Source organism: Hyperolius riggenbachi, chromosome 7 (assembly GCF_040937935.1).
Source record: "Hyperolius riggenbachi isolate aHypRig1 chromosome 7, aHypRig1.pri, whole genome shotgun sequence".
Taxonomy (NCBI): domain Eukaryota; kingdom Metazoa; phylum Chordata; class Amphibia; order Anura; family Hyperoliidae; genus Hyperolius; species Hyperolius riggenbachi.
In genome coordinates this window covers 323,942,365-323,956,896 of record NC_090652.1, presented here as the reverse complement: position 1 = coordinate 323,956,896, position 14,532 = coordinate 323,942,365, and the positions used below count along the sequence as shown (strand labels likewise).

At 46.1% G+C, this 14,532-nt stretch overlaps 1 protein-coding gene across 1 annotated transcript in view; it reads left to right on the top strand.

Annotated features, from left to right (window-relative positions):
* The window catches only part of CFAP221 (cilia and flagella associated protein 221), a 169,069-nt gene that overhangs the window by 108,170 nt on the left and 46,367 nt on the right, over positions 1-14,532 (top strand). The window contains exons 9-17 of the mRNA XM_068246325.1: positions 1,515-1,638; positions 1,730-1,841; positions 1,925-2,027; positions 5,128-5,215; positions 5,655-5,744; positions 5,829-5,924; positions 8,942-9,035; positions 9,110-9,207; positions 11,732-11,812. Of these exons, the coding sequence (XP_068102426.1) occupies positions 1,515-1,638; positions 1,730-1,841; positions 1,925-2,027; positions 5,128-5,215; positions 5,655-5,744; positions 5,829-5,924; positions 8,942-9,035; positions 9,110-9,207; positions 11,732-11,812 (886 nt within the window). The remainder of the gene's footprint in view (positions 1-1,514; positions 1,639-1,729; positions 1,842-1,924; positions 2,028-5,127; positions 5,216-5,654; positions 5,745-5,828; positions 5,925-8,941; positions 9,036-9,109; positions 9,208-11,731; positions 11,813-14,532) is intronic.

Below are 14,532 nucleotides of genomic sequence, written 5' to 3'. Positions count from 1 at the left end.
CTCCTCCATGATTGTGTCCATCCATGGTGTGTCTCAGCCAATCCTCCTCCATGATTGTGTCCATCCATGGTGTGTCTCAGCCAATCCTCCTCCATGATTGTGTCCATCCATGGTGTCTCAGCCAATCCTCCTCCATGATTGTGTCCATCCATGGTGTATCAGCCAATCCTCCTCCATGATTGTGTCCAGCCATGGTGTGTCTCAGCCACTCTTCCTCCATGATTGTGTCCATCCATGGTGTGTCTCAGCCACTCCTCCTCCATGATTGTGTCCATCCATGGTGTGTCTCAGCCACTCCTCCTCCATGATTGTGTCCATCCATGGTGTGTCTCAGCCACTCCTCCTCCATGATTGTGTCCATCCATGGTGTATCAGCCAATCCTCCTCCATGATTGTGTCCATCCATGGTGTCTCAGCCAATCCTCCTCCATGATTGTGTCCATCCATGGTGTATCTCAGCCAATCCTCCTCCATGATTGTGTCCATCCATGGTGTCTCAGCCAGTCTTCCCCCATGATTGTGTCCATCCATGGTGTATCAGCCAATCCTCCTCCATGATTGTGTCCATCCATGGTGTGTCTCAGCCAAACTTCCTCCATGATTGTGTCCATCCATGGTGTGTCTCAGCCAAACTTCCTCCATGATTGTGTCCATCCATGGTGTGTATCGGCCAATCTTCCTCCATGATTGTGTCCATCCATGGTGTGTCTCAGCCACTCCTCCTCCATGATTGTGTCCATCCATGGTGTGTCTCAGCCAATCCTCCTCCACGATTGTGTCCACCCATGGTGTGTCTCAGCCAATCCTCCTCCATGATTGTGTCCACCCATGGTGTATCTCAGCCAATCCTCCTCCATGATTGTGTCCATCCATGGTGTGTCTCAGCCAATCCTCCTCCACGATTGTGTCCACCCATGGTGTATCTCAGCCAATCCTCCTCCATGATTGTGTCCATCCATGGTGTGTCTCAGCCAATCCTCCTCCACGATTGTGTCCATCCATGGTGTGTCTCAGCCAATCCTCCTCCATGATTGTGTCCATCCATGGTGTGTCTCTGCCAATCCTCCTCCATGATTGTGTCATCCATGGTGTATCAGCCAATCCTCCTCCATGATTGTGTCCATCCACGTGTGTCTCAGCCTATCTTCCACCATGATTGTGTCCATCCATGGTGTGTCTCAGCCAAACTTTCGCCATGATTGTGTCCATCCATGGTGTGTCTCAGCCAATCGTCCTCCATGATTGTGTCCATCCATGGTGTGTCAGCCAATCTTCCTCCATGATTGTGTCCATCCATGGTGTATCTCAGCCAATCTTCCCCCATGATTGTGTCCATCCATGGTGTATCTCAGCCTATCTTCCTCCATGATTGTGTCCATCCATGGTGTATCTCAGCCTATCTTCCTCCATGATTGTGTGAGTCCATCCATAGAGTGTGTCAGCCAATCTTTCTCTATTAGTGTGTCCATCCATGGTGTTGGCTGCCCCTAAAGATAGATCTCTGTTCTCTACAGGAAGGAGAGTTTGGAGCAAACCTGGACCTCCCCTAAAGTAAGCACCAGAAGCCCAGAGAAGGTCTTGCTCAGCATTTCCCGCAAGAAGAGGCATCTCCAGACTATGCAGCAGAATGCGTCACGGGTGAGTCACTCCTGTGGGCTGCCATGTTTTGAAGCATTTTGTTCTGCATGTTATCCTACAATATCACAGCCAAACTTCTTGTCCTTCTCAGGTTATTGAGTTCCAGAATCTGAGATTCCCTCTCAACCTCTCCAGTCCTCATTCTGTGGCCACCGTACTGAACCAGCAGCCCGGGAGAGTCAGGCTGAAGGACATGAGAGAAGGTGGGTGACCGGTAACTGATAGAAAGCCGTAGAGTTTGGAATATATAGTCCATGATAATGTCGTGGTTCTTCCTCCTCACCAGGCCTCACTTTTCCCACCAAGAAAAACCGTCAGGAGAAAGAGACCTTATTCCAGCAGCTTGTGCAGCAGAATGTAGCAGAGGAGGAAGCCAATCAGCTGCGATGGTGAGTAGGGTGTATTCTGAAGATATACTGCCTCCCGCAGGACTGACTGAGGTGCCAGGATGGGACAGGTGGACAGTTATACAGATTATAGTCATGATCCACAGCATATTACTGTGTACAGCAACTCAACAGGCCTTTGTGAGCATATGCAGTGTGGGCATGACATACCCCTCCAATATCAGCATACGCCTCTGTGATGATATCTATAAGATAGAACAATGGCAGAGGACACTATGGTGTTTTATTACTCCACTAAAACTACTGGGATTTCTGCAACTTTGATATTCCAGCAAAAGAATGAGCAGAACTGCCAGCATATTCCAGAGATAGAGAACTCCATACAGTCCTGAGGCCACAGATACAGCCCAGGCAATTTAGTATTCCATATTCAGGCAAGCGGATACTTCAGGAAGCTTCTTCACGCCCGTAACTTGCTGTTTGCGTTATTAACCCCCAAGTACCTGACTTCTATAGCAGATCCAGGATCCCGTCTACCTGGAGACGCCTTACTCCTGGACCATCCCGTGGGTGATGGAGAATTACTGCACGGTGTTAGCCAGCTGAGTTCTTTAGGTGGAAAGTCAGAGCTTTGTAAAAGTAATACCTCTGATGAGGTTTACTTCTGTGAGCTTTCAGGGATCCAGTCCCCTTCTTCAGGCTTGGGCCAAGCCAGCAATAATAATGTGATTATTATTTCCCTGGGAAGTTTTATATGAGGACACACAGGACTAGGCAAGCAGCACTTGAGAGCCGTGACATTGTTATCAGCATTGTGTATCCGCCCAGCTTTAGGCCCCGTTCACACCTAAAATCGCAAACCGCTGGCGATTACCACAAGCGTTTTGAGGGAGTGATTTTGCCACGATTACCGCAGAAAAATCCTTGGACAAAGTAGCGTTTTGGGAGCGATCGCGATTAGCAGTTCTATACATGCTAATCGTGATCGCTCCAGAATTGCAGCCAAAACACTGCAGGTAATGCAATTGCGATTATCGCTAATCGCAAAACGCCCATGATTGCGGCAGTGAGAACCCTGCCATAGGATTACATGTGCTAGCGTTTAAAAAAAACCGCCAGCGGTTTGCGGTGAGTGGGAATTGCAAAATTCCCGCTCAGATGAGAACGAGCCCTAAACCTCTGCAGTCATCTGTACAGAGAGACGTTTCCAGAGAATTTACAGTCTAGTTGTATGGAATCTCATTATTGATCTGTTCTGCAAATAAGTAGTTTGGCAGAATTACGTGTGTGTGTGTGTGTGTGTGTGTGTGTGTGTGTGTGTGTGTGTGTGTGTGTGTGTGTGTGTGTGTGTGTGTGTGTGTGTGTGTGTGTGTGTGTGTGTGTGTGTGTGTGTGTGTGTGTGCAGTGTGTGTGTGTGTGCAGTGTGTGTGTGTGTGCAGTGTGTGTGTGTGCAGTGTGTGTGTGCAGTGTGTGTGTGTGTGTGTGTGTGTGTGTGTGTGTGCAGTGTGTGTGTGTGTGTGTGTGTGTGTGTGTGTGTGCAGTGTGTGTGTGTGTGTGTGTGTGTGTGTGTGTGTGTGTGCAGTGTGTGTGTGTGTGTGTGTGTGTGTGTAATGTGTGTGTGTGCGTGCGTGTACAGTGTGTGTGTGTGTATATGTATAGTGTGTGTGTGTGTGTGTGTGTGTGTGTGTGTGTGTGTGTGTGTGCAGTGTGTGTGTGTGTGTGTGTGTGTGTGTGTGTGTGTGTGTGTGCAGTGTGTGTGTGTGTGTGTGTGTGTGTGTGCAGTGTGTGTGTGTGTGTGTGTGTGCAGTGTGTGTGTGTGTGTGTGTGTGTGTGTGTAATGTGTGTGTGTGCGTGCGTGTACAGTGTGTGTGTGTGTGTGTGCAGTGTGTGTGTGCAGTGTGTGTGTGTGTGTGTTTGTGTGCAGTGTGTGTGTGTGTGTGTGTGTATACAGTGTGTGTGTGTGTACAGTGTGTATGTATGTATGTGTGTGTGTGTGTGTGTGTGTGTGTGTGTGTGTGTGTGTGTGTGTGTATACAGTGTGTGTGTGTGTGTAATATGTGTGTGTACAGTGTGTGTGTGTGTTTCTTATAGGTGTGTGTGTGTACAGTGTGTGTGTGTGTGTAATGTGTGTGTGTGTGTGTACAGTGTGTGTGTGTGTGTGTGTACAGTGTGTGTGTGTGTATCTGTGTGTGTGTACAGTGTGTGTGTGTGTATACAGTGTGTGTGTGTGTGTGTGTGTGTAATATGTGTGTGTACAGTGTGTGTGTGTGTGTGTGTGTATACAGTGTGTGTGTGTGTGTGTGTGTGTGTGTGTACAGTGTGTGTGTGTGTAATATGTGTGTGTGTAATATGTGTGTGTGTGTGTGTATACAGTGTGTGTGTGTGTGTGTGTGTGTGTAATATGTGTGTGTACAGTGTGTGTGTGTGTACAATGTGTGTGTGTGTAATATGTGTGTGTACAGTGTGTGTGTGTGTGTGTAATATGTGTGTGTACAGTGTGTGTGTACAGTGTGTATGTAATATGTGTGTGTACAGTGTGTGTGTGTACAGTGTGTATGTAATATGTGTGTGTACAGTGTGTGTGTGTGTGTGTAATATGTGTGTGTACAGTGTGTGTGTGTACAGTGTGTATGTAATATGTGTGTGTACAGTGTGTGTGTGTGTACAGTGTGGATGTGGGTGTGCAGCATGTGTGTACAGTGTGTGTGTGTGTGTACAATGTGTGTGTGTGTGTGTACAGTGTGTGTGTACAATGTGTGTGTGTACAGTGTGTGTGTACAGTGTGGATGTGGGTGTGCAGCGTGTATGCAGCGTGTGTGCAGCATGTGTGCATGTGTGTGTGTGTGTGTGGCGTGTGTGCGTGCAGCATGTTTTATACGTGTTTACAGTGTGTATCTGTGTATACAGTTGTATTTGTAGGTTGTGTGATCTGTGTGTTTATGTGTATACAGTGTGTGTTTCTGTAAAGTGTGTTTTTATGTGTGTGTACAGTGTTTGTGCTGTTATATGTAGAGTGAGTGTGTGTGGGTAAGATTTTTGTGTAGTTATATGTACGGTGTGTATATAGTGTGAAGATGACACACGCATACCAGGGTTGAACCCATCTGTATTCCATTAATTCATTTTTGTTTCTATGTGACAGGCAAGTCCACCTGGGCAGTGACCCGATCTCCCCCAACCAGCGCCAGCGCATCCTGGATGAACGCCAGAGTCCTGTAGAACCAAACCAGGTCAGCCATATTCACACTGCGTTTATCTTCCCAACAATGTCCCAACATGTCAACTTCTTCACTTCCCACCTTTCCCCGTCTATTACTACTTTATGGGAGGGGTCACATGGGGGAGAACGCCATTTGCTGGGGTGTCAGTGATCTCAAAGGATCTTGTCCTTCAAGCTGTGGCCCCTAACTTTCATTCCAAGCTACGTCCCCCAAGCTGCGTTCCTCAAGCTACGTCCCCCAAGCTGCGTTCCTCAAGCTACGTCCCCTAAGCTGCGACTCCCAACCTGCGTCCTCCAAGCTGCGTTCTCCAAGCTGCGTCCCCCAATCTTCGTCCTCTAAGCTGTCTCCCCCAAGCTGTGTCCCCCAACTTGGGTTAGCTGGGCCTATTTTCCTTTTCTTGGTGCATGTCCAGTATGATGGCTTCAGTAATCGTTTCTGTGTGACGCAGGTGAGGAGCGGCCATGCGGAGCACCAGAAGGAGTACGGGCGTTGGACTACGCATGCCATGGCTCAGCGGGTGATGCGGAGGGCGGGACAGGTGGGTAGAGACATCCTTCTGTAGTCTATCCGTTACATGTGGGAGATGTTGGTGCATTACTAATGCCATGTCTCTCTTGTCTAGTATCCCACATTACAGCCACAGTTTGACCTCTATCGGAATAATTTGTGGGCCAACAGGAACCGGGCTCTCAGGCGTTTCCAGCAGGCTGCAAGAAAGGTGAGATCTGGATTCTTGGCTGACACCGGGATAGGAATCTTTGTGGTGTCAGCACATTCTATATTATATCGTAGCATCAAATCAATGTATACCAGCAAAGTCCCCATCACACCTTCACACTATATCCTCCCATGATATAATCCGGTAACAAGGGCAAAACTGGAACAATTCAATGATTAGCTTTATTATAAAACTATACACAAAAAATATACATTAAAACTGCCAAAATATCTCTAGCGGGTTGGACAGAATAAGCAGGAAAAAGAACATAATGAAGAATGGATAAAATGTCCGATGAGCGGTAAAGCCTTTGCATTCAGTAATCCAAAGCATCGTGTTATGGCTGGTGTCCTGCTGGCCTGTCAGCAGATGTTAGACTACAGATGATAGGCAAAGGGCCCTGGGCTGAGGGGGTCGCTGGGTGTTACTCCCTCTGCAGCTGGGTATGACAAGCAGAGTCCAGCCTTGCTGCAACTGTATCTGGGGACAGTCCCCTATCCAAGGACACAGATCTGGCAGAATACCTGGTATGCCCATTTCTCACAGCCCATAAGTCATATCAATTAGTGGATTGCATATTTACATTCAGTAAGGCATTATGAATTCACACATATGAAACATGAGTATCACACCACAAAGTGCAGGTTAAACTCGATAAATTAGAATCTCACACAAAACACCGTTTATTTCAGTAATTCAACTTAAAAGGTGAAACTAAAATATGGAATAGGATCCCTCTGCAGGTGTTTTGGATGAATTAGCTGATTAGAGTCCGACACTAAGCCTAGAATGTTGCACATTTTCACAATGGGCTGAGATGTTGGGGTTCTCATAAGCTGTAAGCCATAATCATCAACATTATAACAAATAAAGGCTTGGAATATCTCGCTTTGCGTGTAATGACTCTATTCTTAGTTCACCTTTTAAAGAGACACTGAAGCAAAAAAAAAAAGATGATATTATGATTTGTATGTGTAGTACAGCTAAGAAATAAAACATTAAGATCAGATACATCAGTGTAATTGTTTCCAGTACAGGAAGAGTTAAGAAACTCCAGTTGTTATCTCCATGCAAAAAAGCCATTAAGCTCTACGACTTTCAAGGTCGTGGAGAGGGCTGTCTTCTGACTTTTATTATCTCAACTGTAAGTGAACTATTTACTTTTTCTCTGCTAGAGGAGAGGTCATTAGTTCATAGACTGCTCTGAAAGACTCATTTTGAATGCTGAGTGTTGTGTAATCTGCACATATTATAGAATGATGCAATGTTAGAAAAAACACTATATACCTGAAAATAAAAGTATGAGAATATTTTCTTTGCTGCTAATCTTCTAGTAATTATTCATAGTACACAAACAATTCACTATATCATATATTTTTTTCCGCTTCAGTGTCTCTTTAAGTTGAATTACTGAGATAAATGGACTTTTGCACAATATTCTGATTTTTCGAGTCTGACCTGTATTACTGAGACCCTTTCTTTCTCAGTGGCTGGATGTGCAGTGCGCCTAAAAGTCTCCCAGTCTGTGAGTAGCGGTTTGCTTAATGGTTCCTGTAAAAAATGGTGTGGCTAGCCTGACCACTGTATCTAGAAAACCATGAAATAGAAAAAATGTGAAGATCAGGGTTATTCTGAGTTCAGTTGTCATGCCTGCAGAGGCAGCTGTGTGGAAGAACACTGGTGGCATCCGAGGTCTGCTTTCAACTCTTGCAGAAGATTTAGGGCAGGCAGAGGTGTGAATCTTGCAGCCACTTAGCCTAGAGGAGAGCTAGTTTTACGAGGTTTGGTCAAGCCAATCCCAGATGGATGGCTTGTTAGTCAGCAGAGGGCTTGGAAGTCCAGGAAGGCCTTTTTGATAAGAGCTGAGAGCTAATTACCTTTGTGTTCCATGGAAGGTAAAATGTTTCTCCAGCTCTGGCTGCTGCCATATTGTAAATGAGATGATGTGTTTGATATGAAAAATGTTCAATGCGTCACATCACTAGACTGAAGGAGGTTACTAATCTATTTCTGTTTGAGTTGGGACTCCGCCAGTCCAACATCAGGAAGATAGTCCAGAAATAGAGGGTATTCAATACTAGCGTTACCCTGTCCAGAAGTTATCAACCAAGAAAGATCACAGCAGGCGCATGGTGTGTGATACGTAAGCAGAACGCTGATAACCGCAGGCTGATGTCCAGGAAGCCTGGGGCCTCTTCCATCGGTCAATGTCACGATTCAGGAGTGTCCCATCAAGAGAAATTACCAACAAAGCTGTATAAGGCAGAGAAGTACGAAAAAACACTATTATACCAAAAATACTAGTAGCAGTAGGGAATACCAAAAATACAATTTCTGCTGGAAGAGCATTGTCTGGTCTGATGAGACAAAAATACCTTAAGAACCCAACCCAGTCCTATCTGTGAAATGGTGGTGGTGGTACAATTGTTTTGGCCTTCTTTTCAGCCTCTGGATCTGTCTCTGGATCAGCTCATCTTACCTTCATTGACATGACTATGAATTCTGAAATGTACCAGAAAATTCTGCTGGAAAATGTCAAGGAATCCGTCCATGAATGGAAGCCTGTGAGAAGCGGGGTCATGCCACAGGACAATGGCCAAAATCTAGACCAGTCAATCTACTAACCTACAATTAATGGTGTGGAAGGTCCTGACCTTCGTCTTCTAGGAATGTTGTGGAAGGATCTGTAGTGAGGTTGACAAAGTTCCAACATGCCCATTGCCGAGTTTCAGCTGTTGTGTTAGGAAAGAACTGAAGTAATTCCGAAGTGAATAACTGATCAGCTATTGCCGGAAACATTTACCTGACGTTATTGCTGTCCACGAGGAACAGATTACATACTGAGAGGAGGACATGTTTCTGCCACATAATTATGTGACTTTCAACCATTGAGTTTTAATAATATTTGCTGGGCCCGCTTTCACTTCTTCTACTTATCTATCATCTTTTAGGTGGTATTTCTGTACACACATTGAATATTAGTATGCATGGTGGACACCTCTGTGTCTCTATTCCAGGTTCTCATCCGCTGCAGAGTAAGTCACAGGTTGGGCCACATCAAGAAGTTGGTGGAACTTGTTTGTGGCAAGCCTGAGGAAGAGGTGACGTTTGGTAAGTTGTGGTGACACCGACTGGTTACCTCTGCAGTTCCTGCGTCTCATCATGTGTCTTCTTATCTCACACAGAGAGCGTTGATGAAGATGTGGCCCACATTCTTCCAGTATCATCTGATCACATCCTCTTTCACGACTTTTCCCCGTACCCTGCAGAGCCAGATGGGCCGGTGAGTACACAACATGGCCTAGACAGAGGACAAGGGTTTACCTAATCTATGGAACAAGTGGGGGGGACAGAAAATGGGTGGGGTATATTAGGCAGCATGTTAATGTTCTTAAGGGCTGGATCAGACGGACGTTTCGGCGACGTCACGTTCGGGGGCGTTGCGGCGGCTGCGCGGTCAGGCTTTCAGTAGCCTTCGCGTCGCGTTGTGTTGCGGCCGCGTTTTTAATTCCCCTAAGGGGACATTAGCAGTTGCGGTTGGCCGCCCCCTGGAAGCTACATGTCGCTTCCAGGGGCAGCTCGAACGCTCGCAAAAATCGGGACCCGAACGCCGCGATCGTGCAAACGAGTGCAAAAGCTCGGTGTAAACGCTCCCATTCACTTGAATGGGAGCGTTTACCGCAACGTCCCGAACGCTTGCAGTAAACGCTCCGCAAGCGTCCGTCTGAACCAGCCCTTAAAGTGGATCAGAGATAAACTTTTACTCATTGCATAATTGTGTTCCTTTCATATAATTTATAGGGCATTCCTCAAGCCAAATATTTTTTTGGTTTTGTTTTAATACTCTAATTCCCTATACACTAAACAAGCCTCGCCCACGGCTTTTCATAGTGCCTTGGCACTGTAGCAAGAGCTTATGGGAGCTCCAGTCTGGGCAGGAGGAGGTTACTAGCCAGAGATTTCAGAGGCAGAGGGGAGGAGGGAGGAGGAGAGGGGATTGAGCTGAGGGCTGGAGATGCAGTGCAGCTTGCCTGTGTTATGATGACAAGCCGAACATGGCTGCTGTCATTGTATCACAGGAAGAAATAATCATAAACTATTGAAGCTGTTTGCAGCTAGATTTGCTGTGTACACTATCTAAACTTTAGATAAGATATATAGACAAGTTACTTGTTATAGTTAGTTTTTCATCTCCGATCCGCTTTGTGTTGGAATCAGGAGAAATGGGCAAGTTTAACCACTTCTTCCCAGAGGCCATTTTCACCGGTCAGGGCTCCTCCCATTCATTTGGCCATAACTTTATCACTGCGACTCACACCTGAATAATCTATATCTTGGGTTTTTTTTCACCACAAATTAGGCTTTTTGTGAGCGATGCTTGTTTTCAGTGATTCCTTTATTTTATATGCATTTTATAGGGAAAAATCAGGGTAAAAAAAAAAGAAAAAAATACTCTAATTCTCCAATTTCATTCCCCATAGTATTAGAATAATCAATGCTACTATAAATAAAACACACACATTTTATTTGCCCATTAGTCCCGGCTATCACAACATTTAAATTATGTCCCTAGTACAATGTGTGGCGACAATGTATTATTTGGAATTAAAGGTGTTTTTTTTTTTTTTTTTATCCGGTCAATAATTACAAGCACTTATTTACTAAAATAACAGTAATGCATCCTTATGTGATAAATATAAAAAGAAATGATTCCCAAAGACAACTGTTTATAGTGAAGTAAGGGGAGCTTTGGAAGAGATTAATTTTATCAACTGTTAATGAAAAATGTATCCAAACTGTGATTTTACATCTTCGCCGCTAGATGGCGCTGCACACAGTATCCTGGGTTACCAGGAAGTGTTCCATTTTTTTTTTACTTCCCTATTATGAATGGACATGGCCCCTGATCAGGGGTCATGTACAATCCTTTTAGGCACTGTGACTGGCTTGGGGAACACTTGTTCCCCTTTCACCAAATGCCACCACCTAAATGCTGCTGAGAACAAGTGGCGGGCATGCGCACATGCCACAGTAACAGACTTAGACTATAGTCATCCAGATAGCATGAAGTAGTTAAGGAGTGACTAAAGATAAATTGTGATAGATGGCTAGGTCAGAACACAACCATTACTAGTTCCATAGGAATAGGACAGGTGCTGCTAATCACATGCACTTGATTAACTGATCATCAGCAAGTGTGACCAGGTCTATAACAGCAGAAGTTTTGGCAGGTTCGAGCATTCAGATGTGTTACCACAAAGCCAAGGAGGGAAGACATCAGCAGTGATATTAGAGAAGTTATTGTTGTTGCCCATCTATCTAGGAAGGGTTGTGAGGCTCTGTCCATCATTCTACAGCAAGAGATGAAATGAAAACAATCAAGACTGCTTTAAATCTTCTCAGGAGTGGTCATTCCAATATATTCACCTGAAGGTCAGACCGTGCAAAACTCAAAGAAATTGCAAGCTCATGAAAGTAACAAGTGTGGCTTGTCAGTCGCCAGGAGAAAGCCTCCTTCCTCTACAAAGGACACGGCAGCATCTGAACATTGCACAGGACTTCAGGACCTGCGGACAGAGGAGAGGAGATGGCTGGCCTTAACGCACAGAGCCAATGACCTTTCCTTTACATGGTGTCTCAGCTATGTACGGAATGGGGTTATATAGTACAGTGATCAGTGCGACATTACTGGCTGTTTCCACAAAAGTCAGAGCAATAAGATAATGGCAGCCAGAGAAAAGCTTCTAAACAGTGGTAAGGTTTATGCCCTCCGGGGATGTTAATTATCTCTCTATTTTCTGTGTCAGTCCTCTACAGACCTGCGCTCATCCACCCCGGAACCGGCCGCCGTTCACCTCAAAGTGGTATTACCCTTCTATGACCTAAAGGTGACTTACCACACTGCACACTGCTCCATACACACATTGCTGCCTATACACTGCACACTGCACCATACACACACTGCTGCCTATACACTGCACACTGCTCCATACACACACTGCTGCCTATACACTGCACACTGCACCATACACACACTGCTGTCTATACACTGCACACTGCTCCATACACACACTGCTGTCTATACACTGCACACTGCACCATACACACACTGCTGACTAGACACTGCACACTGCTCCATACACACATTGCTGCCTATACACTGCACACTGCTCCATACACACATTGCTGCCTATACACTGCACACTGCACCATACACACACTGCTGTCTATACACTGCACACTGCTCCATACACACACTGGTGTCTATACACTGCACACTGCACCATACACACATTGCTGTCTATACACTGCACACTGCTCCATACACACATTGCTGCCTATACACTGCACACTGCTCCATACACACATTGCTGCCTATACACTGCACACTGCACCATACACACACTGCTGTCTATACACTGCACACTGCTCCATACACACATTGCTGTCTATACACTGCACACTGCCCCATACACACACTGCTGACTAGACACTGCACACTGCTCCATACACACATTGCTGCCTATACACTGCACACTGCTCCATACACACATTGCTGCCTATACACTGCACACTGCACCATACACACACTGCTGTCTATACACTGCACACTGCTCCATACACACACTGCTGTCTATACACTGCACACTGCACCATACACACACTGCTGTCTATACACTGCACACTGCTCCATACACACACTGCTGACTAGACACTGCACACTGCTCCATACACACATTGCTGCCTATACACTGCACACTGCTCCATACACACATTGCTGCCTATACACTGCACACTGCACCATACACACACTGCTGTCTATACACTGCACACTGCTCCATACACACACTGCTGTCTATACACTGCACACTGCACCATACACACACTGCTGTCTATACACTGCACACTGCACCATACACACACTGCTGTCTATACACTGCACACTGCTCCATACACACATTGCTGCCTATACACTGCACACTGCACCATACACACACTGCTGTCTATACCCTGCACACTGCTCCATACACACACTGCTGTCTATACACCGCACACTGCTCCATACACACATTGCTGCCTATACACTGCACACTGCACCATACACACACTGCTGTCTATACACTGCACACTGCTGTCTATACACTGCACACTGCTGTCTATACACTGCACACTGCTCCATACACACACTGCTGACTATACACTGCACACTGCTCCATACACACACTGCTGTCTATACACTGCACACTGCTCCATACACACATTGCTGCCTATACACTGCACCCTGCACCATACACACACTGCTGTCTATACACTGCACACTGCTCCATACACACACTGCTGTCTATACACTGCACACTGCACCATACACACACTGCTGTCTATACACTGCACACTGCTCCATACACACATTGCTGCCTATACACTGCACACTGCACCATACACACACTGCTGTCTATACCCTGCACACTGCTCCATACACACACTGCTGTCTATACACCGCACACTGCTCCATACACACATTGCTGCCTATACACTGCACACTGCACCATACACACACTGCTGTCTATACACTGCACACTGCTCCATACACACACTGCTGTCTATACACTGCACCCTGCTCCATACACACACTGCTGTCTATACACTGCACACTGCACCATACACACACTGCTGTCTATACCCTGCACACTGCTCCATACACACACTGCTGTCTTTACACTGCACACTGCTCCATACACACACTGCTGTCTATACACCGCACACTGCTCCATACACACACTGCTGTCTATACACCGCACACTGCTCCATACACACATTGCTGCCTATACACTGCACACTCCACCATACACACACTGCTGTCTATACACTGCACACTGCTCCATACACACACTGCTGTCTATACACTGCACACTGCTCCATACACACACTGCTGTCTATACACTGCACATTGCTCTATACACACAGCTGTCTATACACTGCACACTGCACCATACACACAGCTGTCTATACACTGCACACTGCTCTATACACACACTGCTGTCTATACACTGCACACTGCTCCATACACACACTGCTGTCTATACACTGCACACTGCTCTATACACACAGCTGTCTATACACTGCACACTGCACCATACACACAGCTGTCTATACACTGCACACTGCACCATACACACAGCTGTCTATACACTGCACACTGCTCCATACACACACTGCTGTCTATACACTGCACACTGCTCCATACACTGCACACTGCTCTATACACACAGCTGTCTATACACTGCACACTGCACCATACACACAGCTGCCTATACACTGCACACTGCACCATACACACAGCTGTCTATACACTGCACACTGCTCTATACACACACTGCTGTCTATACACTGCACACTGCTCTATACACACACTGCTGTCTATACACTGCACACTGCTCCATACACATACTGCTGTCTATACACTGCACACTGCTCCATACACACACTGCTGTCTATACACTGCACACTGCTCCATACACACATTGCTGCCTATACACTGCACACTGCTCCATACACACATTGCTGCCTCTACACTGCACACTGCTCCATACACACACTGCTGGCTATA